Source organism: Quercus lobata, chromosome 3 (genome assembly GCF_001633185.2).
Source record: "Quercus lobata isolate SW786 chromosome 3, ValleyOak3.0 Primary Assembly, whole genome shotgun sequence".
Lineage (NCBI taxonomy): Eukaryota > Viridiplantae > Streptophyta > Magnoliopsida > Fagales > Fagaceae > Quercus > Quercus lobata.
The window spans coordinates 18360589-18384140 of record NC_044906.1 but is presented as its reverse complement, the minus strand read 5'-3'; the positions used below and the strand labels follow the sequence as shown (position 1 = coordinate 18384140).

Genomic DNA, 23552 nt, shown 5'->3' with positions numbered 1-23552 from the left:
CTGGAATGTTATAATAAAGCTTTCAACTTTGATATATATCAACATTTGAAACTTTATAATACATTGAGTAGGATAATATAAAGTAAATAGTCATCAAACCGAAAAAAAAAACCACTAGCTGCATATTTCCTAATGTGGTTTCCTAATGATAAATTTATAGCAACTGGAGAATAGTCATTTGCATCATCACTAACTTAAAATATAATAAATCGATGGCAGTAAGTTCATTTAACAACAACGTTACTAAATTAATAATACAATAAAACTAATCCATTACCAATTGAATATATTAAATATATACATGTTCATAACACTAAAAAAGTTCATTTGAGAAAACATTTGTTTCAACTGCCACTGTAGGGACACGATTTGCAGCCCAAGCCTAAGATGTATGGGATCTTGGCCCAATAAGCCCAGTACAATAAATTTGTAAAGAGTGGGTTAAAAAACTAAGCCTTAATGAGTTGGACAACAAATAATATTGAATTAAATGACAATCAAACACAAGCAAGAGATCCTGATATCAATGGACTTACAATTTGAGGAGGTCACACTTTTATAAATTGATCACAATTGGATACAAGAACAATTTAGATTGCTACAGTGTTCTCTTTCTATTTTTCCGATCTCATCCTCATGGAGAGTCTCTTACATTATATAGCTTCTTCTAGATTGTCTTAACCATACACTTATTGATCATTTAAGCTTTCATTTGAGTGTTTGTCACATCAGACACCCTCTCTTACTTTCTGTGAGTTGTGGTAACTAAGGCAACACTGTTTAGGGGTCTCTTCAACATAAATGAGGCCAGAAAAGTAGCTGCAGTGCATTCAATGCACTGGTAGCAGCTTTCCCTTGGATATTTTTGAGTTCCCATCATCCTTATTCGTTTGTGATGCACATCCTTATCACTAGAGCTTCCTGGATGGTCATCGTGATTGCTGGAATACGTATTTGAGACGTATTTACCATGTCCGAGGAGATATTCCTCCTTAGACTACCTTCCCATCTGTATTTTGCTCATTAAGTCTGGGGTTTTAACTATTCATTACCATTAACTCATCCTTGGACTGCTCATGTCCTCGGCCGAGGCCCAAGGCCTAATATATGATTTGAGCCCTTAACCCTACAGCCACATTTCAGCTTTCAAATCATCACAAAGGATTCATCAAAATAAAAAATTAAAAAAAAAAAAAAATCATCACAAAGGAAGGCTTAATAAAAGAACACCTACTTGATAAGAATTCTCTACGAGACAATACAAAGAAATGGAAAAGAATCACAGTGTGAAAAATGCTAACTTTTTTTTTTTGTTGCTAAATATGAAAAATGCTAACTCATGGACATCAAAAGCTTTTAAATAATTATCCATTTACGTTGAAATGACTGCATTTAGATCTTACCATATCATCAAAATGGCCAATATTTAATTCAATAATAGTAAAATCTAATTTACTCATTTCAAAAAGAATAAATAAAATTTTAGAAATTTTACTGTAAAAATAACATACAAATTCTAGAAATCTTCCTTCTCAAAAAAAAAAAAAAAAAAAAAAATCTAGAAATCTTAATCCATAAGTAATAGTATAGCATAGCACACCAACTATGCAATGCATAGGCCTCCCAACCCAAATCCCGTAGAACATTCAAAGAGAATATTCTAATGGCATATTCTATTGGCAAGCAACCATGTCATGTTAATGTTATGCGAGGTTAGGAAATGGGGCCAATCCTTGGACTAATTGTTTTTTTTTTTTTTTTTTTAATTTATATAAGATAAAAATTTTACTCTAATTTAATCTAAGTATATATGTCAATAAAACTCCCTCCTAGAGAGTTGAACTCCGATCTTGCCCCCACACCCCACAAGTACTTATACTTGTGGAGTGACCCCCGCACCAAAGATATGCAATGGTCTTGAAGTAATTGTTTACTATGAATTAAAAGTTTAATTTATATAATGCCAAGGTTGATTCATTAAAATTTCAGTTTTTTTAAGTGAAACGAGCAATGGCATTGTATAGACTATAGGTCCTTTTTTTTTTCTAGGCACAAAAATTTTCTTTGCATTTTGATTTCACAACCTGTTTATAGATAAACAAAAACTAATACTAAATACAATACTGGATCTAGTTTAAACTGTAAATTTTTATGCACACAATACACATTACCAAATTAATAATACAATACCAAAATAACTTTTTTTTTTCTATAATAACAGTTATGCCCAAAAGAATACATTCCAAATATCTGGAATGTTATAATAAAGCTTCCAACTTTCATATATATATATCAACATTTGAAACTTTATAATACATTGAGTAGGATAATATAAAGTAAATAGTCATCAAAAAAAAAAAAAACCATCTGCTGCATATTTCCTAATGTGGTTCCCTAATGATAAATTATAGCAGCCGGAGAATAGTCATTTGCATCATCACCATTCTAAAATATAATAAATCGACGGCGGTAAGTTCATTTAACAACAACGTTACTAAATTAATAACACAGTAAAACTAATCCATTACCAATTGAATATATTAAATATATACATGTTCATAACATTTAAAAAAAAAAATTACTTGAGTAAATAGTGGGTTCATTTGAGAAAAGATTTTTTTAAATTGCCACATTTCAGCTTTCAATTCATCACAAAGGATTCATCCAAAAAAAAAAAAAAATCATCACAAAGGAAGGCTTAATAAAAGAACAACTACTTGATAAGAATTCTCCACGAGACAATACAAAGAAATAAAAAAGAATCAGACGGTGAAAAATGCTTTTTTTTTTTTTTAAATTTTTTGCTAAACATGAAAAATGCTAACTTATAGACATCAAAAACTTTTAAATTATTATCCATTTATGTTGAAATGATTGCATTTAGATTTTACCATATCATCAAAATGGCCAATATTTTATTCAATAATAGTAAAATCTAATTTACTCATTTCAAAAAGAATAAATAAAATTTTAGAAACTTTACTGAGAAAATAACATACAAAATCTAGAAATCTTCCTTCTCAAAAAAAAAAAAAAAAAATCTAGAAATCTTAATCCATAAGTAAGTATAGCATAGCATACCAACTAAGCAATGCATAGGCCTCCCAACCCAAATCCCATAGAACATTCAAAGAGAATATTCTAATGGCATATTCTATTGGCAAGCAAACGTGTCTTGTTAATGTTATGCGAGGTTAGGAAATGGGGCCAATCCTTTGACTAATAATTGTTTTTTTCTTTTTTAATTTTTTATTTATATAATATAAAAATTCTATTCTAATTTAATTTAAGGGTATATATGTGCAAATCTTCCTCAAAGAGATTTGAACTCCGACCCTTATCATCCTACAAACATTTATATTTGTGAAGTGATCACCACATTAAAGATACGCGATGATCTTGGAGTAATTGTTTAATATGAATTAAAAGTTTAATTTAGATAATGCTAATGTTGATTCATTAAAATTTCAGTTTTTTAAAGTGAAACGAGCAATGACATTGTATTTTCTCATTTACTTTTAGAAGTGTACGGCACCAAGACCTTAGGCCCATACAGACCCCGGGCCCTGCCCCAATTGTACAGCGCGGTGATCCCAGGCCCATACAGGCCCTGGGCCTTGTCCCGTACTGGTTTTGGCCACAGGCCCAGCCGAAAGGTCCAGTCGTCCTACGCCATTCCCGGGGATTCATAAATAACAAACAGGTGTAGGGTATTAAGTTCCAAGGTGGGCTCGGTCAAACGTTTCCGGTCATGTACATGAGTCATTCCCGGGAAAATGTGGTATGCACGGGAGACGTGCTGCCGAGCATTATCGGTCCAGATGGAATCAAGTTCCAAGATCATAAATGCAGCACCGCCCTCTCACCTAAACATCCACTTAAATCAAATGATATTGGACCTTCAATGGCACAAACGGTGGCTGTAATCATGATCTTCCCACTAACCTTGGCTATAAATAGAAGAAAGATGGGAGAAGAATGGGATTTTGTTTGGGGAGAGAAAAGAGTGAAAGAGTGAACATCAAACTGGGCGTTGCTTTGAGTCTCTGCCGAGAACGACCCATAGTAGGAAATCTTCAAGCCCACTACAAATAGATTGTGAGCCCATAATAATCCAAGGCCCATAGGCCTCGTACTTGGTTCTCACAAGAAGAAATATATATACTTACAAAAAGTTTCTATTTTTGTTAGTTCAAATTTAACTACATTTTTTATAAATAAAAAAAAATAATAATTTAGATTTTTTTTATTAAAGATCCACATGATTATATTAACTAATAATAAAATCATTATGATTCTTTTTTAGAGATAAATCATAAATCTTCAACTTGTGGTTGAAAAACTACTCTAATTAATTTTTAAGACAAACGGGTTGCGTGTTTTGAGTGACACTCTTACCACTTACCGATTTTAATTCTATCTTGTTCAGTTCTGGACCTTCTGGTCAACTCAGGTGAGCTGAGTAGAAAAAAGAGAGAGTGTGAAAGGTTTGGCGCTTTTTTGCGCAACAAGGCAAAGCTCATATTTGTTCTCAACTCCAGTTTAGAATGTTCCAACTCCACCTGCACAACCTGTCAACGGTCACCGACCATTTTGACTATCTAGAAGAACTTCTTCTTCCACATCCATAGCTTTCTCAGTTTTATAAATAAAACTCACACGGTCTCTCTCTTTCTGAGTCTCACAAACACGCATCAAAGAAAAGAACAGAGAGAGAGAGAGAGAAAGGATGATTTTGATCAATTGGGTTCAAGTCTTGCCTTATGTTTTATTGTTTTTGCTGAATAAATGGTTTTTCCATTTCTTCAACATTGAGGTGCCTCTCTCTCTTTCTCTCTCTCCCTCACTCTAATTTCTTAAGCATTTTGCTCATTCTCAAAGTTTTGTGTTAATTTCTATGTGATCTTTATTTATTTTTTTCATGAGAAAAGCTGAGCACCTTTTATCCCTTCAAACCAAAGAAGGCCAACGTCTTGTTCTTGGGCCAGGATATGCTCTATAAACTGTCAGTGATTTTGAGCCTCTCAGATTTGGTACTTCTCTCTCCTTTTCCTTTTTTTTTTTTTTTTTTTTTTTGGCTCAGGAGATGAGGTACCTCTCTCTTTAAAAGAAAAGGAAATCCTGAAATTTTTTTTTTTTTCTTTTTATTTTTTTGAGTTTAGAATAGGTTGTGGTGATGGTTAAGGAACCTGGTCGACCAACAAATATCAAGATTAGTGCCAAAATTTGGGAATTTTGAGATCAGCTATAGATCCTCAACAAACTGGTTAGGGTCGGCCAATAAGCCCAAAAGTTTCGATTTTGTTTTTCATTGAAAATGGGATTTTGGTTATATTATAAAAATTAAATGCTAGTAAAGAAAATAATAAGTAGGAGGAAGAAGATAGATAAAGTAGTTGTTGTATACTTTCTGTAGGCTATATAATTTTAATTGATTATGCCTTTTGCAAACGATATAGTTTTAGTAGATGAAACTAGTCAATCAACTAAGACCTAGTTGAAAATCTAAAGACATACAGAATGTAAAGGTTTTAGGTTAAGAGACTGTATAAAGTGTTACATTAGTTAAAGGTGTAGAGAGGGCAAAAAACCGAGTGGTGCACCTACTCTTTGGCTCAAAACAGTTTCTTGTGTTAGTGAATGTGATATTTTTGAGCTTTGAGGCTGAAACTTAATTCTGAAAAAGCTTCTCTTTTTCTTTCTTTTTTGGTTTGATTTTGATTCTCAGCAAACAAATGGTGGATTAATGTTTTGTTTAATTTGATTACCATTGACTTCATATTCTTTTTTTTTTTGGGTATTGATGAATGAATTTTGCAGAGGCAGAGCATATCTAGAAATGAGATGTCATCAAATACTACACGAGCGCCGTATTTGACATCATGGGTATCTTGTATTGGGAAAATCAAGTTTAACTTTTATGATTTAGGAAGCCACTGGATAGCTCGTAGAGTTTGGAGAGACTATGCCAAGGTACATTTCTCAATCTATCAATTTTGTTTGATGAGAATATTAAGTTAATGATAAGTTCAATATCTACGTAGATATTGTGATTGTAGTTCTAATTTCATATTTACTCTTGAGAATTCTTGCATGTTTTGGGGTAGCCTAGCTCTAACCCTCTTGCTGATTATCCCCCTCCAAAAAAAAAAAAAAAAAACCATATTGCTCTGTTAGTTAGACCTGGCTGTTTTATCTGATGCACTTAGTATCTGTTTCTGTTTAATGGAATCCTTCTGTCTAAGTCCTTTTTTGTTCTTGATTCAATTTTGACTAATAGAGAACATGAATTACATGATTGTGACTAGGTTTTGCTAGAATTCACCCTGATTTGAACCATGATAAACTTTGAGTTGTGACTGTATATGCCATAAATTTGATAGTATTGAGTATTTTGGTTTAGAATGGAAAAGTTTGCCTTTGTAATATTTGGTTACATGTTGTATTTTTGAGAAAATGAGAATTTTGGTGCTTTTATATATCTACAGTTATTAACTTTCTTCTATATGTGTCACTGTTATGCTTGAGCTTTGCTATCCCAACTGAACACCAGTGGCCTGTTCAATTTGTTTTTGCTTATGTTACTGCCTGAACCTAAATCTTAATATAATTTTGCCTTCATAAACCTTGGAAAACCTTTTTGTGTTTATGTCTGATTCGTGGGAGAACATTGATCATGGGATTTTGCTGATATTGTTGCTAGGTCTTCCAATAGTGTCTCAACATGCATAACTCATTCTCTCTGTCATTCTACCTAGGTTATGTAGTTCAAATATTACAATGCAGATCTCTTGCATTAAAATATGGAATTTCATAATTTTACTAGTACATCATTGACCTCTTACATGTTAATTATTCTTTCTTGTTTAGCCCTTGTTTCTTGTTAGTTGTTTTAAATACCATCTGGGAAATGTGAAAGGAAAAAAAAAGTGATCCTTAAATATATCTTGAGGTTCTGGGTGGGAATTTGGCAAATTGCTGCCTGATTTCCTAATTAAGTGGCAATGTTTTGAGTTGTGCTTGTCATTATGTGTTGCTCCACGGTGATATCTTCCTTGTTAAGTATTGCATTTTTGCTAAATACATTTTAATCTTTGTTCTGTAGATGGATGCAGTTGTGTACATTGTGGATGCTAATACCAAGACCAGAGAGCGATTTTCAGGGCCAAGAGAAGAGCTGAGCGCTTTACTTTCTGATGAGGCCTTTGCAAATGTCCCATTTCTTATTTTTTGCATAACAACTGCTGAACCTTCTTCTTGCCCAGAAGAGGAGTTGTGTTCCCTCTTGGACCTGACCAACATCACCACAGGGAAGGGTAGGGTAGACCTGGCAGTTGCAAATGCCCGCCCCCTTGAAGTTTTTGTGGCTGAATCATGCAACAAAAAGCAGTATCTGGATGGTTTCAAGTGGCTTTCTAAGTACATTAAGTAGTAGGCATTACAAGTGAAGATTTCACATCTTATTTCAAGTGGAGATGTTGGGCGCACTGCCAGTTCAATTCTTGACTATGCGAGTTGATCGCCTGCTATAACAACTACCACATGAGATCCATCTGGTTTAGGTGAGTTGATCACCTGCTATAAGAAGTAATAGCACATGATATCCATCTGGTTTAGGTGAAGGGACTTGAAGTAATGCAAAAGATTGAAATCCGTTTGGAGAGGGCAATCACTGAGCATACTAGGGTGTTCTTCTGTGTCTGCATTTGGGAAGCTTGAGATTGATGTTGAAGCAAGTGCCTCCTTCGGCAGGCTCTTTACCAACAATTCTTATATCTCTACCCACTAGACACACCTAGAGCACAGATGCTTTAACTTTTACTAATTAAATGCTTATGTATCTGCTTAAAAGCAATAATATGCTTCATCATTTCCCAAATTGAGGTTACCTTTTGTTATTTCCTGAAGTACTTTATATGTTGGAAGTAAACTTAGCTTCACTTTTGCTTTCCAAACCAAATAAAGTATAAAACAGAAAGACCTTGACTATCTGTAAAGATTGGACAATAACAAACCAAAGCAACATTCATATTACTTGAATCACTTTTGCTAAGTGCATTAACTTCATAGTACTTGAATTACTTACCAAAGTTTGAACGATACCATCATACCAAGTCCCAAACCAGATTCTTCTTGATCAAAATCTGTTTCCGTACGTGATTATAGTATTCAAAAAACAGATTTTTAATAAGTAATAATAGGAGTGCATGGGATACAGTATTCAGAGAGTTTTGACAAGACATGTAAGGATATAAATCACACTGTGTTTTGAGTAACACCGGTGTGAAATGTGTGATAACCAAATTTCTTCCCATATATATGTATGGTAGCACTCAAAATGACAAAATTACAGAATATAGAGGTGTAGAAGATTTTTCTCATCATGAGATAATTAATTATAAATAGTGAAGAAAAATTAATGGATCATGCTACCGAGCATGGATTGTTTTCTAAGAATATCTGTCTTGTTAACTGATGGTTTCAAGGAATTTGTTAAAAAGACTATTTTAGAAATATTTTAATATCATTTTATCGAGAATTATAAATAACTGTCAAAATTTTTTTTTTTAATAAAAAAGTTTCTAAAAATAATTTATTAACCAATGTTAAAGTAATTATTTATTAATCACGCGGTAAAAGGTGTGGCAAATGGAATTGGTTAAGGAGAATTGTTGTCTCAAAAGTCAAAAAGTTGCTTAGGATCAACCAATCAGAACAAAGTCACGGTCTTCTCTCTCTCTCTCTCTCTCTGACATACAACAACTGAACAAAGTCACAGCCTTTTTTTCCCTCTCCTTTTCTTTCTCTCACTCTCACTCTCTCTCTCTCACAGAGATACAGAAAACAGACAAGAGAAAGAAAGAAAGAAGGATGGTTTTGCCCAACAGAGCTCAAGCTTTGCCCTTTCTTTTATTGAATTTGCTGAATTGGTACTCTCATTTCCTCTTTCAAGTCTGGCCTTATATTTTAGTGTACTTGGTGAATCTATGTTTCTCTTATTTCTTCAACATTGAGGTACCTTTCTCTCTCTCTTTTTAGTTCTTAAGCATTTTGCTAATTTTTAAAGCTTTGTGTTTATTAGTGTTTCTTTTTTCCTCTGAGAAAAGCTAGGCGAATTTTATCCCTTCAAACCAAAGGTGGCCAAAGTCCTGTTCTTAGGCCAGGATATGGCCTATAAAAAGTCAGTGATTTTGAAACTCTTTGATGAGGTAACTCTCCTGAAATATTTTCCTTTTATTATTTTTTTTTCCCTGAGAAAAAGTTAAGGAAGTTTGATTTTTTTTTTTTGGCTTTTTCATTGAAAATGAAATTGTGGTTCTATAATTCTATTGTGAAAAATTGAAATAAGGAAGATAATATAGTAGTTTTTTTTTTGGGCAGAGGATAGTTTTAGTAGATTATGTTTTTGAGCATATGATATATGATGATGCCGAAAATATCACCAATAGGTCACACAACACTCGCGACTCAAAGTGTACTTGCACAACAAAATAACCGAAGACCTTAGAGAGCACCAGTGTGGTGCCGGCCAAATACTCTCCGAAAGTCAAGTTAGAATTATTCTCATAACTCTAGAGTGCTAGTGAGGGTAAAATTATGCGTACCTTCTTTTGCGAGGGTATTGGGAATTTTATAATAGTAGATGATCGGCTATTTCTCCTTGGTGTGGAAGTCTTTTCTTTATAGAACTCTACTTGAATCTTTCCGAGCGTGGTGAGCAAGGCTTTTCCTTGTAGAGGAGATCTACTTTCAGTGTGCGTATCTTCTAGAATCACCCTTGTGCTCGGATTCCCATATTGGGATTCTAGGGCGTTTTAGGTAATGAGCGATAGAGACTTTAGATCAAGGGCCCTTACTGTGTTCTTCAGCGATGGGCCTTCAATGAGCGTTGAATCATCTCTATATCGGCCCAACAATTCCAATCCGGCAGGCCCATTTACCACAGGCCCGTTAGGCTTATATTTTATCCTCTTCAATATAGTTGTAATAAATTCAACTAGACTAGCAGCTAACACATAGTTGGAACTTGGAAATCTAGAGGGGTTCAGAATTTTTAAAACTGTGTTTGACAAAAACAAGGAAGGGGAGGGGAGAAGAGGAAGTGGAAGAGAAAGGGAAGAAGTTATCTTCTCAAGTGTTTGGTTTATATTAAGAAAGTAAGAGAAAGGAAATAGCTTATTGATTGATCCCATCCATAAGCCCTTTCTTCTCTCTCCATTTCCTCCCAACTTGGGAGGAAAGAAATTGGTGGCCCAGGGAGGAACATGAATCCCTTCCTTCCTTTTACTTTCCTCTACTTCCTTTCCTTTCCCTCCCACTACCCTCGAACCAAAAATAGTGATAGAGGTTTTAGGTTAAGCAGAGTGTGAAATTAGTAAAAAGAGAATCAAATAGGGTTGTAAAAGGTAAGAACTTGATGCCAAAGAGAAACCAAGTGAGTTTGATTTCTTGGGTCAATAATTCATGAGGATGTAAAGCGGGACAAAAAGGCCGAGTGTAAACTTATCTGGTGCAAAACAGTTATTATTATTAGTGTATGTGAGAATTTTAAAACTGAAACTTAATACTGATAAAGCTTCTTTTATTTATTTATATAAATTTGATTCTTAGTGAACAAATGGTGACTTGGTTTTTTGTTTAACTTGACTACCATTGACTTGATATTGTTTGTTGTGGGTGTTGGTGAGTGAATATTGCAGAGCATACTTGGGAATGAGAATATGCAATCACAGTATTTGACATCATGTGTGTCTAGTATTGGGGGAATCAAATTTAACTTCTTTGATTTAGGAGAACATTCGATAGCTCGTAGAGTTTGGAGAGACTACTGTGCCAAGGTATGTTTCTCAATCTATCAACTATCATTGTTGAGAATATCTAGTTAATGATTTGTGCAATATGATGATATTGTGAATATGTGATTGTAATTTAAATTTCTTATTTACTCTTGAGAAAGCTTGCATGTTTTGGGGTAAGCTAGTTCTAACTCTCTTGCTGTGTTAGACCAGGCTGTTTTATCTGATGTACTCTCTGTTTTAGTTTAATGGAATCCTTTATGTCTTAGTCCTTATTTTTTTTAAGTAATGTGGAGTCCATTTTTTGATTCAATGTGGACTGATAGGGAACATGACTTACATGATCGTGCCTAGATTTTGCTAGTAGGCTGAATTCATATTCAGCACAAGTTGAACCATGAAAAACTTTGAGTTGTGACTGGATATGCCAGAAATCTGGCAATATTGAATATTTTGGTTTAGAATGGAAAAGTTAGCCATTGTATATTTTTAACTGATCTGGCTAAACTGTAACCAATGTACTAAGCAAATGAGAATTTTGGTGCTCTTATATTTCTACATTTATTAACTTTCATTAATTTGTGTCCCATATGCTTGAGCTTTGGTAGCTCAACTGAACACCAGCTGCATGTGAAATTGTTTTTGCTTGTGTTATGCCTGACCATAAATACTTTTGCCTTCATAATCCCAGGCAGACGTTTCCATGTTTATATTTGATTCATGAGAAGCAAACCTTGATCATGGGAGTTCGGTAATAGCACATTTGGTTTTAGGTCTGTTAATAGTGTCTCAACATACATAATTCATTCTCTGTCATCCTACCAAATTTATCTAGGTCAAATATTACATTCCAGATCTTTTGCATTGAAAAATGGAATTTCATAATTTCACTAGTACGTCATCTACATCTTACATGTTGGTTATTCTTTCTTGTTAATTGCTTTAAATAACATCTGGGAAATGTGGGAAAAAAATTTAAAAACGAAAAAACTGATCCTTGTATATCTCTTGAGATTCATATTGGGAATTTGGCTAATTGCTGCCTGATTGGCTAACATAGTGGAAAATGTTTTTAGTTATGCTTGTTGTGTGTTGCTTCATCATGATTTCTTCCTTGATAAGTATTTCATTTTTGCTTAATACATTTCAATCTTTGTTCTATAGATGGATGCAGTTGTGTACATTGTGAACGCTAATACCAGGAACAGGGAGCTATATTTGGGGCCAAGAGAAGAGCTGAACGCTCTACTTTCTGATGAGGCCTTTGCAAATGTCCCATTTCTTATTTTTGGCATAACAGCTGCTGAACCTTCTTCTTTCCCAAAAGAGGAATTGTGTTCCCTCTTGGACCTGAACAACATCACCACAGGGAATGGTGGGGTAGACCTGGCAGACGCAAATGCCCGTCCCCTTGAGGTTTTTGTGGCTGAATCATACAACGAAAGCCAGTATCTGTATGGTTTCGAGCAGCTTTCTAAGTACATTAAGTAGTAGGCATTAGAAGCGAAGATTTCGCAGCTTATTTTAAGTGGAGATGCTGGGCGCACTGCCAGATCTCCTGCTATATCTAGTACCACATGAGATCCATCTGGTTTAGGTGAAGGGACTTGAAGTAATGCAGTCACTATGCATACTAGGGAGTTCTCCTACTGTATCTGCATCTGGGAAGCTTGAGATTGATGTTGAAGCAAGTGCCTCTTTACCAACAATTCTTGTACTACCCATTAGACACACCTAGAGCACAGATAATATAACATTTACGAATTAAATGCTTATGCATCAACTTAAAAGCAATAATATGCTTCTAGTATGACAAACTTCCATATGTATGAGTAAAGGGAGAGAAAAAAAAAAGTTTCTATTTTTGTTAGTTAAAATTTAACTACATAATTTAATTTAGTCTTCAATTAGATTGATCTACATGACTATATTACTGGCTAATAAAATCATTATGATCTTCAACTTGTGGTTGAAAAAAACTACATAGTTGAATTTAAAATACAGTAACTCTAATTAATCTTTAAGACAGGAGCGTTGCGTGTTTTAACACTTTTAGTTCGGTCGTGGTCAACTGAGTTCAGCTAAGTGGGAAAAAGAGAGTGCCAAAGGTTTTTGGCGCTTTGTTTTTTTTTTTTTTTTTTTTCCAGCCTAGAATGTTTCTAACTCCTAACGGGCACAACCTGTCAACGGTCACCATTTTGACCATCTAGATGAAATTTCTTCTTCTTCTTCAACACCCAATAGCCTTCACCACCAGTACTAGAGTTTTATAAATAAAAAGTTTCTCTCTTTCTTAACTCTCTCTCTCTCACACACACAACAAATCAACATTCATATTACTTGAATCACTTTTGCTAAAAGTGCATAAACTTCATATTACTTGAATTGCTTGCCAAAGATTGAACGATAGCATCGTACCAAGTCCCAAACCAGATCCTTCTTGACCAAAATCTGTTTCCATTCCTGATTATAGCATTCAAAAACAGATTTTTAATAAGTACTATTTTAGAAAATTTTTTATAAGAAATTGAATAAATTGTTTGAAAAATTAATCACATTTTCGCTTTGCCATAAAAAAAAAAAAAAAAAATTATAAAATGGTTTACTAACATATACCCTAATAGCATACATTAGTAAAACCCTATTAATTATTAGGATAGTTTAATTCAGGTACTCTATTATCTAATTTTCAAGAAATTTAAACTAAAATTTAATATTTATTTTAATTATTTGAATAATTTATCATAATGTTGTATTTTAATATAATAAAAATTACATACTCCATAGTCCATACTACAAGTAAATTATATAGTTTGAGATGCACATGCATCTCTAATAATACATATTTTGAGTCATCTGACATACTATTAGACTACTAGACCTTTTCAAAAAAAATAAAAAATAAAAAAATATTAGACTACTAGACTACTAATACATTATTGTAGATGAATGTTTCCACCAGACAAACCCTAGGCCGAGAAAGGCCTATCAAACATCAATTTGAAGATCTAGGCTCGGCCCAAATCCCATGGTCGAAGGACAGAAGACCAAAGGGAGCCGAAGAGTAATTCAGGCCTTCCGCCTGAGGTAAGCCAAGGACCCACTTGTTGAGGACAACTAGAAAATAGTATAACCTAGGAGAGAAACATTGACTAGAATAATCACCGAGTATCCAAAAGAGACAACACAGAGTCCAAAGTAATAGTTATATTTGCATTAATTAAGTATTCCTACCTAAGGTCAATCTTATTAAATGATGAATGACTAGCTTGAACAGTAAACACTCTTCAAAAGTCTCCTTTCATGATAAAGAGAAAGGAAGAAAGGGTCTGATAGGACAAAAATTCTCTAACATCCAATATAGTAATCCACAACTAGAAAGAGATGAGATTTAGGGATATAAAATGGGACCTTCCCATAGGTAGGGGTGGCAAATGGGCGGTTAGGTCATCAATGGGTTGGGTCTTAAATGGATTGGATGCGTAATTATCCATTTATTCATCTATGACCCGTTTATATATAAATTAATTATCCATTACCCACACAACCCATTTAATTAGTAACCTGCCCATTTAACCCAATATGACCCAAATAAATAAATAACTTGTTACTAGATTTTCCCATTAAGTTAGCAACTACAAAATTTCTCATAAACCAAATAGGACCTTTGAAAATCAGATTAAAATCTTTTAGCTTTATAACAACACCAACCACTTCATTTTCATTTATTTTCCCAAACTTTCTCACAAACCAAATAGAAGTTCTCCTCACCCAGACCAATACCTAGCTAATCAAACAATCTTTTAAGCAAACAAACAAATACTCATAGAACTAACTTGAACTTTAGTCTAAACTTTGAAATACAGTTTTTCCCTAATTTTCTCAAAACTTTCTTGGCAACCAAACAGAAAAACTCGAAAAATGAAAAGTAAAAAAAAAAAAAAAAAAAAAAAAAACTCATGTGCCTCATGTTTGACCCTCCATTCTTGAACTCTTCGTACAAATCCTGATCTTCTTCTTCGTCATACTCAACGTCAAGCCCTTCATTGTTTTCGTTGCTATCGGAGTCATTGACTCGAGGCCTAGCCGAAGGACCTTTCTCCATGGCGTCCATGCGCTTGAAATGGACCCAGGAGGAGATAAACCTTTAAACGAGCATGGATCTTGCTCTTTGTAGCTCCGTGCGGTACCGTTTCCTCAACTTCTCCATCTTGTGAAGGCACTACACATTAGTCTTGGGAGGAGACACGGCGGAGCAATGACGAGCGACCGAATCTACCACCTCCTGCCAGTGGGTCGCCTTCAAATTCCCATGCCGGAGTGAGTACCATTTCTCGCGATAGGAGTTGATCAGCGCAACGAACTCCTATTCCATCCCTGTTCTCTCTCTAGAATTTCCTTTTGTTTGGTTACTGAAAAAAATCTAAGAGAAAGTGTTTGGGCTTAGAAATCTAGAGGTTAAAGTGTTTGGAAAAGTATTTGGCTACTGAGAAAATCTGAGGGAGAGTGAGACTGAGGGCTTTGGGCTTAGAAATCTAGGGGTTATACTGTTTTTTTAAGTTTTTAGAATTTAGAAGGGTTTAGTGCGTATTAGTGGGTATATTTAATTTTAAATTTTAGATAGGTTTAGTGGGTATTAGTGGATTTATCCATTTAGACCCATTTAATTAAATAACCAAATGGGTCTTTATCCATTTAACCCAAATACTCAAATAGGTTGGGTTAAGACTTATCCAAATAAGGTGGGTAATGGGCGGGTTCATGGATATGGATAAAAATTGCCACCCCTACCCATAGGGAAGGGGGTCTGCTAAAAAAGAGAAAGTATTATAAATTTCCAAAAAACTATTGTGTACCTTGGTGAAAGCCTATTCAAGTCAAATACAACCAGAGATTTCATCTTGATTTCTGAATCTATCTGTTTAGTCTTCCCATTGTGGATTGCCTTCTTGTTCCTTATAAATTAGTTGTATCGATCAAATACATTGAATTTGTTCATAAAGCTTTAGTGTTCCTGATCCCTACAATTATGCATTTCTAATAATAACATATATTAAGTTATTTGACATATTATGTTTTTTTTTTTTCACCATTTACATAATTTAAAAAAAAAAAAAAAAACTAAATGTATTTCTACTTTGACTAAATTTAAAACTACACCCCTAAAATTTGGGGTAATTTTGATTTTGTCCTCTAAAATTTTAAAATTTTGATATGCTCTCCTAATGTTAGATATTGTTTAGATTTATTCCCTTTTGTTAATGTGTCATGCCTAACCGTCTTAAGTGAAGATTGGCACCCCATAAACACCCTCTATGTTTATATTTGTTCTGATTTTACACCATCTATGTTTGGGATTATTTTGATTTTGTAACCTCAGTGTTTGAAGTTGTTTAATGGACAGTTCAACATAGTGCATTGATAGAAGGGAACAAATCCAAACGATACATAACATTAGGTTGCAAAACTAAAATTTGAAATTTTACGAGACATAATCAAATTATCCCAAACTTTAGGGTCGTAGTTTGCAATTTATTAATCTTCTAATTTTTTATAAAATATTATTTTGGTCTCTGAACTTTGCCAAAAAATTTTTTTCTATCCCTAAACTTTAAAAAGTTCGTTTTTTCGTCTCTAATTGTTGAAATGTTTTACAATCTTTCCTTAAAGTTTACCAAAAATTTGTTTGTCATCCTTAAATTATTAAAAAAAGTTCTTTTTTCTTCCCTTATGTTTGTCCCTAAAGGCAAAAGCATCTACAACTATATGTCTATACTACTAAACATCTAACACTAATTTAAATACTAAGACTAAGTTACTAACACTAAGTCTAACTAGCCCAAAACAAAACTAAAGTAAAAGAAAAAGTCCAAAAGTTTACATCATTAATAAACTTTGAATCTGAAATGTGTAAACTTAAAATATATACTTTTTTGTACTCCTTAGAATTTATCTCACTCTCAAGTTGTAAATTTATAATTATAAACATTTTGGCTGTGATTTATTAACATAGAATATTTTGTTGTCATGACTGTAAAGAATTTTAGTCATGCTTAAAACTATTAGAATTGGAAGGATTTGAAAATTTGATTTATTCTCTCTAAAAATTTGGTATTTATTTGTTTATTTTATTTTGTTTTAATTTTTTTCATGTGAAAATATGGGTCGGGTCGACCTGTTCACAACCCAATTGGCTCAACCCTTTTTCAACCCGTTTAAAATGACCTGTTTTTAACCCAACACATTTTGACCCATAACCCAATTGACCCGATCTGACCGTTTGCCATGTTTAACTAAAATAGTTTTTTACCTTATTATTTTTGTATCATATACTGCTCCATCACGAGAAATTATTAAGTCTACCAAAAGAGTATTGAAGTTGTCATTCCTATTCTTCCCAACCAATAAAATGTGGTCGTTTATGCAAATATGACATTACGGTGATTTTTTATTTTTTATTCTTTGTGCTAATTAGGAAGTTGATTTACAAATTTTCATAGGTGGCATCGTTTCATTGGTTGGAATGACTGCTCCATTAGTCCCCACCCGGTAACCCGGTTCACGAAGGCACCAAACCCCACACTTCATATTTCACCAACACACCAACTCTCAAACCTACCCAGCCAGTCACCGCGCTACATTCCTCAAACCCCCCAAAAAAAAAATTCCTCATAGTTTGGTACCCACGCCAAGAACCCAGCTCTATCTCTGTGCTCCCGATCAGATCGAGTGGCACTAGCTTTAAATCTTGGAGATATTTGGTACTAAAAAAAAAAAAAAAAACCATGTTTTTGTTTGATTGGTTCTATGGAGTTTTAGCTTCGCTAGGGTTGTGGCAAAAGGAGGCTAAGATTTTGTTCTTAGGCCTTGATAACGCTGGTAAAACCACCTTGCTTCATATGCTCAAAGACGAGGTACCCTTGTTTTGTTTTGTTTTTTGTTCTGTTTTAAATTTTAAGTTTTGGGTTTTATTTGATAAATTTTATGTGCTTAGTTTGCTAAAGAAAGACAATTAGGGAAGTTGGTTGAGATTTGTATTTTCATTTGATGTTGCTTCTAAAAGTATTTTCTTTTGTTTATGAAATTTGGGTATTTGTTAAAATCAGCTGAATATCAGTATTAAATTTTGAGTTAAAGTTGGAATTTTTAAATTTTCGAACATTATATTTTTTGTGAAATGAAATTTGGGTACTTGTTAAAATCAGCTGAAGGGCAGTAGTATTTTGTTTTGTTTTTGGAATTTTGAGTTAAAGTTGGAAGCACTAATATAATTCTGGGAAACGAAATTTGGGTATTTGTTAAAACCAGCTGAATTTCAGTGCCCTAGTTTTTTTTTTTTTAACCCACTATGTCAAGTTTAAAGCTTTTTTTTTTTTTTTTTTGGGTATTTGTGTTAGTTGTTAAAATTGCAGTGTTTGGCTAACGATAATTTTTTTTTTTATAATTCAATAGTTGGGGGTGGGGGGATTTAAACTTCGGACATCTCCATTGGAAATGCCAGGAGTAGCCAATGTTGGGAATGTTTCAATTTTTTTGGAAATTTGTGTTGGTTTGTTAAAATTGCAGTATTTGATTAATGATAATTTTTTGATAATTCGATAGTTGGGGGTCAGGGGATTTAAACTTTGGACATCTCAATTGGAAATACCAGGAGTAGCCAATATTGGAAAAGTTTCAATTTTGATGGTGTTGTGGTGTTTCATTTTGATTTTTTAATTTAAATTTTTTTTTTTTACAAATTGAATAATAATAAATGGAAATGAAAGAATACAAATACTGTTGTTTTTATTTATTTATTTATAAATTTATTCCATCATGTGGTGGCTTTGGTTTTTGAGGAAATGTGGGAAAAGGAATGAATTTGAGTTGGGTATTTGATTTTTGGAAATTATTAGAATGTTGGGTATATTATGAAGCTTTAGTATGAATATTTTTAAAGGGGGGTTATTTTGCAATCAAATGATGTGGACCTTGTGGTTAATAGACCAGAAACCGCCAGGAAAGAAAAAAGACTATGATTTGGGTGTTAGGTGTTAGGTTCTTATAATTTACTGGGTACTGGAAATTGAGGGTATTGAGGTTTTAATTTTAATTTTTGTTTTTGTTGTTAAATGGTGTGTTTGATTGAATTAGAAAATGCTGGAAAAAATTATTTTGAGTTGGGTATTAGAGCTTTGTAGGGTTATCATATTGAGCTAGCTTTTAATTTGCATATTTTTTTATATTTTGTAATTAATTGAAGGTTTTGGTTGATGAGAAAATGTTGGAAACGGAAAGAAAGTTATTCAGATAATAGATTTTTAGGAAGTAGACAAGATTATGTGTTAAGTGTTTGACTCAACAGGAAGCATATTTATGCTAGCCCTGAATTTTTTTTTTTTTTTTGTACAAAGCTCTGCCTGGTTTCTTGGAAGGTAGGAAAATTAGGAAAATCATTAAAAAACAAAAACAAAAAAAGAGGGAATTTCAAACTGACTCTGATTAAAGATAGTTATTAGTATTTTTTTGCTCATGTTATCAGTATTGGTTTCTGTGAGATTTATAAATTTCAAAAGCCACAACAACACAAAACTTAAGACTGAAAGAGCTTTTTTATTTTTTTAAATGGTGATTCTAAGCAAACAAATGGTTGGTAGGCTTTTGTATAGTTTGATTACCATTGGCTTGATATTCTTCGTTTCTTTCTTTTTTTTCTTCTTCTGGGTTTTGGTAATGGAATATTGCAGAGATTAGTTCAACACCAGCCAACACAGTACCCTACGTCAGAGGAGTTGAGTATTGGGAAAATCAAGTTTAAGGCTTTTGATTTGGGAGGACATCAAATAGCTTGTAGAGTGTGGAAAGACTACTATGCCAAGGTAGATATATCAATCTATAAATAGTCATCTTTGATGAGAATGTTTAGTTACTGATTCATGGAATGTGATGATAATATATATTTTTGTTTACTCTTGAGAGTACTTTCATTTTATCTCTCTTTCTCTCCCTTTATATATATATATATATATATATATATATATATTCATAGAGAGCTAATTGCGTGATTCAAGGTTGAACACTAGGTAATATGGTTTAAATGATTGTGACTAGTTTTTGCTAGTAAGCCAGATTCAGATTCAGATTCGCCTTGATTTGAATTGTGATAAACTTTGGGTTGTGAGTCTTGAGACTATATGTGCCATAAATTTGACAATAGCGAATATTTGGTTTAGAATGGAACAATTAGCTCTTGTAACGTTTTAAACTGATTTGGCTGCATTCTAATCAAATTACTAAGAAAATGAGAAATTTTTCTGCTTTTATGCAAGTACATGAATTATTCCCCTCCACCCTCCCTCTCAACTAGCTAGATAAAAATCTACCCATATTCCTGAGTTTTGCCATCCTAATTGAATACCAGCCTCTTGTGCAATTGTTTTGCTTATGTTATTGACTGCAGAATGATATTAGGATAGTTATGCCTTCATAATCCCAGACAAACCTTTTCCGTGTTTATCTGATTCATGGGAGGCAGAGATTGATTGTGGGAGTTCGCTGATAGCACCTTTTGTTTTTAGAAGGTCTGCTAATAGTATCTCACCATACATAATTCATGCTTTGCGCCATTTTACCAAATCTATCTAGGTGCATTGTGGATCTCTTCCATTAAAATATGGAATTTCATTTATTTTATTTTTTTTACTAGTACATCGGTGACTTCTTACATGTCAATTTTTCTCTCTTTGATAGGACCTTTTTTCTTGTCAGTTGTTCTAAAACCAGAGGAAATGTAAAGAAATAGTGACTTCTTACATATTCCTGAGCTTTGCTATCCTAAATGAATACCAGCATTCTGTGCAATTGTTTTTGCTTATGTTATAGCCTGCAAAATTGTAAATGTTATGATAGTTCTGCCTTCATAATCCCAGACAAACATTTCCATGTTTATCTGATTCATGGGAGGCAGACATTGATCGTGGGAGTTCGCTGATGGAACCTTTTTTGTTTAGAAGGTCTGCTTATAGTATCTCACCATGCATAATTCACTCTCATTGCCATTGTACCAAATCTATCTAGGTCAAAATATACATTGTAGATCTCTTGCATTAAAAATGGCATTTTATAATTTTACGAGTACATCGGTGAGTCGGTGACCTCTTACATGTTAATTTTTATTTCTTGATTGGACCTTGTTTCTTGTCAGTTGTTTTAAAAACCAGAGGAATGCTTTCAATTGTTTTGAGGTTAAAAATGCTTCCATTTGGGAAATGTAAAGAAATAGTGATCCTTAAATCTCTCTTGAAATTTTGTATTTGGAATTTGGCAAGCTGTTTCCTGATTGACTTACAAAGAGAAACATGTTTCAAGTTATGCTCATTATGTTGCTTCACTGTGCTGCGGGATTTGTTTTTTTGGGCTCAAATTATGCTTCTATTGTACTTTTAAGTAATGCTTTTTTGCTAAATACATTGTTTTCTTTCTGAAGGTGGATGCAGTTGTCTACTTAGTGGACGCTTATGACAAGGAGAGGTTTGCTGAGTCAAAAAAAGAGCTGGATGCTCTCCTCTCTGATGAGGCCTTGGCAAATGTTCCATTCCTTATTCTTGGCAACAAGATTGATATACCATATGCTGCCTCAGAAGATGAATTGCGTTTCCACCTGGGCCTGACCAACTTCACCACTGGCAAGGGTAAGGTAAACCTGGCAGACTCAAATGTCCGTCCCCTTGAGGTTTTCATGTGTAGTATTGTCAGGAAAATGGGTTATGGAGATGGTTTCAAGTGGCTTTCTCAGTACATTAAGTAATAGGCTATAGAAATAGAAGTGGAGATTTGGCATCTTCTTTCTATATGCTATTTTCTACTAATTAGAGCTGGCGTGTTGTCAGTTCAAATATTTCATATGTTTTTGTTCTTGTTGTTCATTTATGCCAAAATGACAAAGATACCTCTCTCTGTGCTATGATGAGCCAAAATAGTTGATGGTTTGTGGTGTTTGATGATTTGTGCTTTTGATAGAATGGCAGAGGGACATTATCAGAAACAAATCTATTCCTTTTTTTTACCTGATGAATGGTATTAGTTCAAAATTCTAGTCAACCTCCTTTATTCAGTTATTACCAGCACGGTAGTTTCTTTGCTGTGTGATGCATATTAGTACTATTTACCCTTGCTCTATGTTACCTTCAGAAAGAGTATGCAAGTGCAGATTTCTTGATCAAGTTATGAACCTTGAAATGTTTGCATACTCGAATGTATTTGTCTGGTAGCTTTTTGGCAGTTGGGTTTAGTATGCCTGTTGCTCTTTCTTGATCAATGGTCAATTTTATGTGCCTTATCACAAAGCCTGTCACACCCAATATATTAACTTTTTGTTCTTGTTTCATTTAAATTGAGTTTCATAGCAATATGCATTGCTCAAAGGGGTGGAACACTTGCATCCCTCACTAGGAGCCACTGAGCCTAAAGATGCTCTTTAACCATTGGCATGCATCTTAATTAGTGTCTGCTCAAACAAATAGGTATTCCTGGTTTAACTGTAACCAAATTTAGAACAAATTTCCTTTTGACATGGTTCCAAAGTTCTAGTAAATATGTGGTGCAAGGAAAATGTGAAAGGAATCAATGAGATTTTGCTGACTGCTTTGAATTAAATGGGGGCAATCTTGGTGTTCAGGAGCTTTGAATTCTTTTCTGCATTGTTGGAAATATAAGATGTTTTAACATGTTACCCTTGTTAATTTTACCTGGTTACAACACAAGTTAGAAGAATATGATCCAAAATAATAATAATAATAACAAAGCACACCAAAAAATGCAAATAAAGAATAAATAAAATAAAAAAGAGTATATAGAAAGATACAATTATAGAGAAAGAAAGGGGGACGCAATGAATATAAGGAGCTGGTGCTTATACATAATAGGAAAGAGAGAGAGAGAGAGAGAACCTATTTATTTATTTATTATTATTATTATTATTATTATTATTATTTTATTTTTTTTGAGAATGAGAGAAAGAGAACTTAGAAGAGGGAATTCTAGAGTTTTAAAATACCTCTTTGGCTAAGTTTACTCCTAATCCTAAGATGGCTAATAATCCTAGTATATTATCTTTAGCAAATTTAAAAAATATATTATATGTTATTAAAAAAAAAAAAAAAAAAAGATGCAACAGGTAATATGCTAATTGAATTAAAGTAAAACATGCATATTCATATATACTTCACAGTTCACACGGAGACAAACATGTTGATTGGACAATGTAATTGAAGACGGATTTTAAAATCCATATCCATCCTCTTCCAAGAAATTATAACTGTTAAAAGTATTGGCTAGATTTGAATTTTTATTGCATTTCGTAAAGTATTGAATTATAATTGTTAAAAGTAATGAATTTTTATTGCAACCTTTATGGGAGACTACCATCTAAGTTTTAGTGATTTAAAAAATCTAGGGAGTTTGAACTTGTCATACAACATTCTATTAATTTCGATTCCACAATCACTAGGAAAGTTGCTAAAATTGACTATGTTGAATTTGAGTAACAACAAACTCACAAGCAAGATTTTGGTTGGTTGCCAAATAGATATATTGAATGATCAAAACTTTTATGCCAACAATTATGGGTTGTGTGGAATGCAAATTCAGGTGCTATGTCCAAAAGACTTGTCACCAACAAAACCACAATCAGTTGAGTGGAAGGAAACATGATTCTCATGGGAAGGAGTGAAGATTGGATATGCAAGTAGCTTTTTTGTAGCAGTAAGAATTTTATAT

The 23552-nt window shown here is 33.4% G+C and overlaps 3 protein-coding genes, 1 non-coding gene and 1 pseudogene across 4 annotated transcripts; all 5 read left to right on the top strand.

Moving 5' to 3' along the window:
* Positions 1 to 4427: 4427 nt before the first annotated feature.
* LOC115979169 (GTP-binding protein SAR1A-like) lies at positions 4428 to 7910 on the top strand. The gene is made up of 4 exons (XM_031101139.1): positions 4428 to 4816; positions 4932 to 5033; positions 5821 to 5973; positions 7106 to 7910. The coding sequence occupies exons 1-4, from the start codon at positions 4730 to 4732 to the stop codon at positions 7430 to 7432; spliced, it is 669 nt and encodes a 222-aa protein (XP_030956999.1). The 5' UTR covers positions 4428 to 4729; the 3' UTR covers positions 7433 to 7910.
* Positions 7911 to 8780: 870 nt separating this feature from the next.
* LOC115978947 (GTP-binding protein SAR2-like) lies at positions 8781 to 12619 on the top strand. Its single transcript, XM_031100872.1, has 4 exons — positions 8781 to 9015; positions 9108 to 9209; positions 10701 to 10838; positions 11961 to 12619. Exons 1-4 carry the CDS (start codon positions 8872 to 8874, stop codon positions 12285 to 12287), a joined length of 711 nt encoding a protein of 236 aa, XP_030956732.1. The 5' UTR covers positions 8781 to 8871; the 3' UTR covers positions 12288 to 12619.
* Positions 12620 to 17402: 4783 nt separating this feature from the next.
* On the top strand, positions 17403 to 21875 carry LOC115982062 (GTP-binding protein SAR1A-like). Its single transcript, XM_031104554.1, has 3 exons — positions 17403 to 17710; positions 19523 to 19654; positions 21262 to 21875. The coding sequence occupies exons 1-3, from the start codon at positions 17582 to 17584 to the stop codon at positions 21580 to 21582; spliced, it is 582 nt and encodes a 193-aa protein (XP_030960414.1). The 5' UTR covers positions 17403 to 17581; the 3' UTR covers positions 21583 to 21875.
* Positions 20265 to 20385, top strand: LOC115983027. The gene has a single exon (XR_004089842.1). It is a non-coding gene; the product is annotated as a small nucleolar RNA snoR83 (small nucleolar RNA).
* On the top strand, positions 20698 to 20817 carry LOC115983030 (annotated as a pseudogene).
* Positions 21876 to 23552: the final 1677 nt, after the last annotated feature.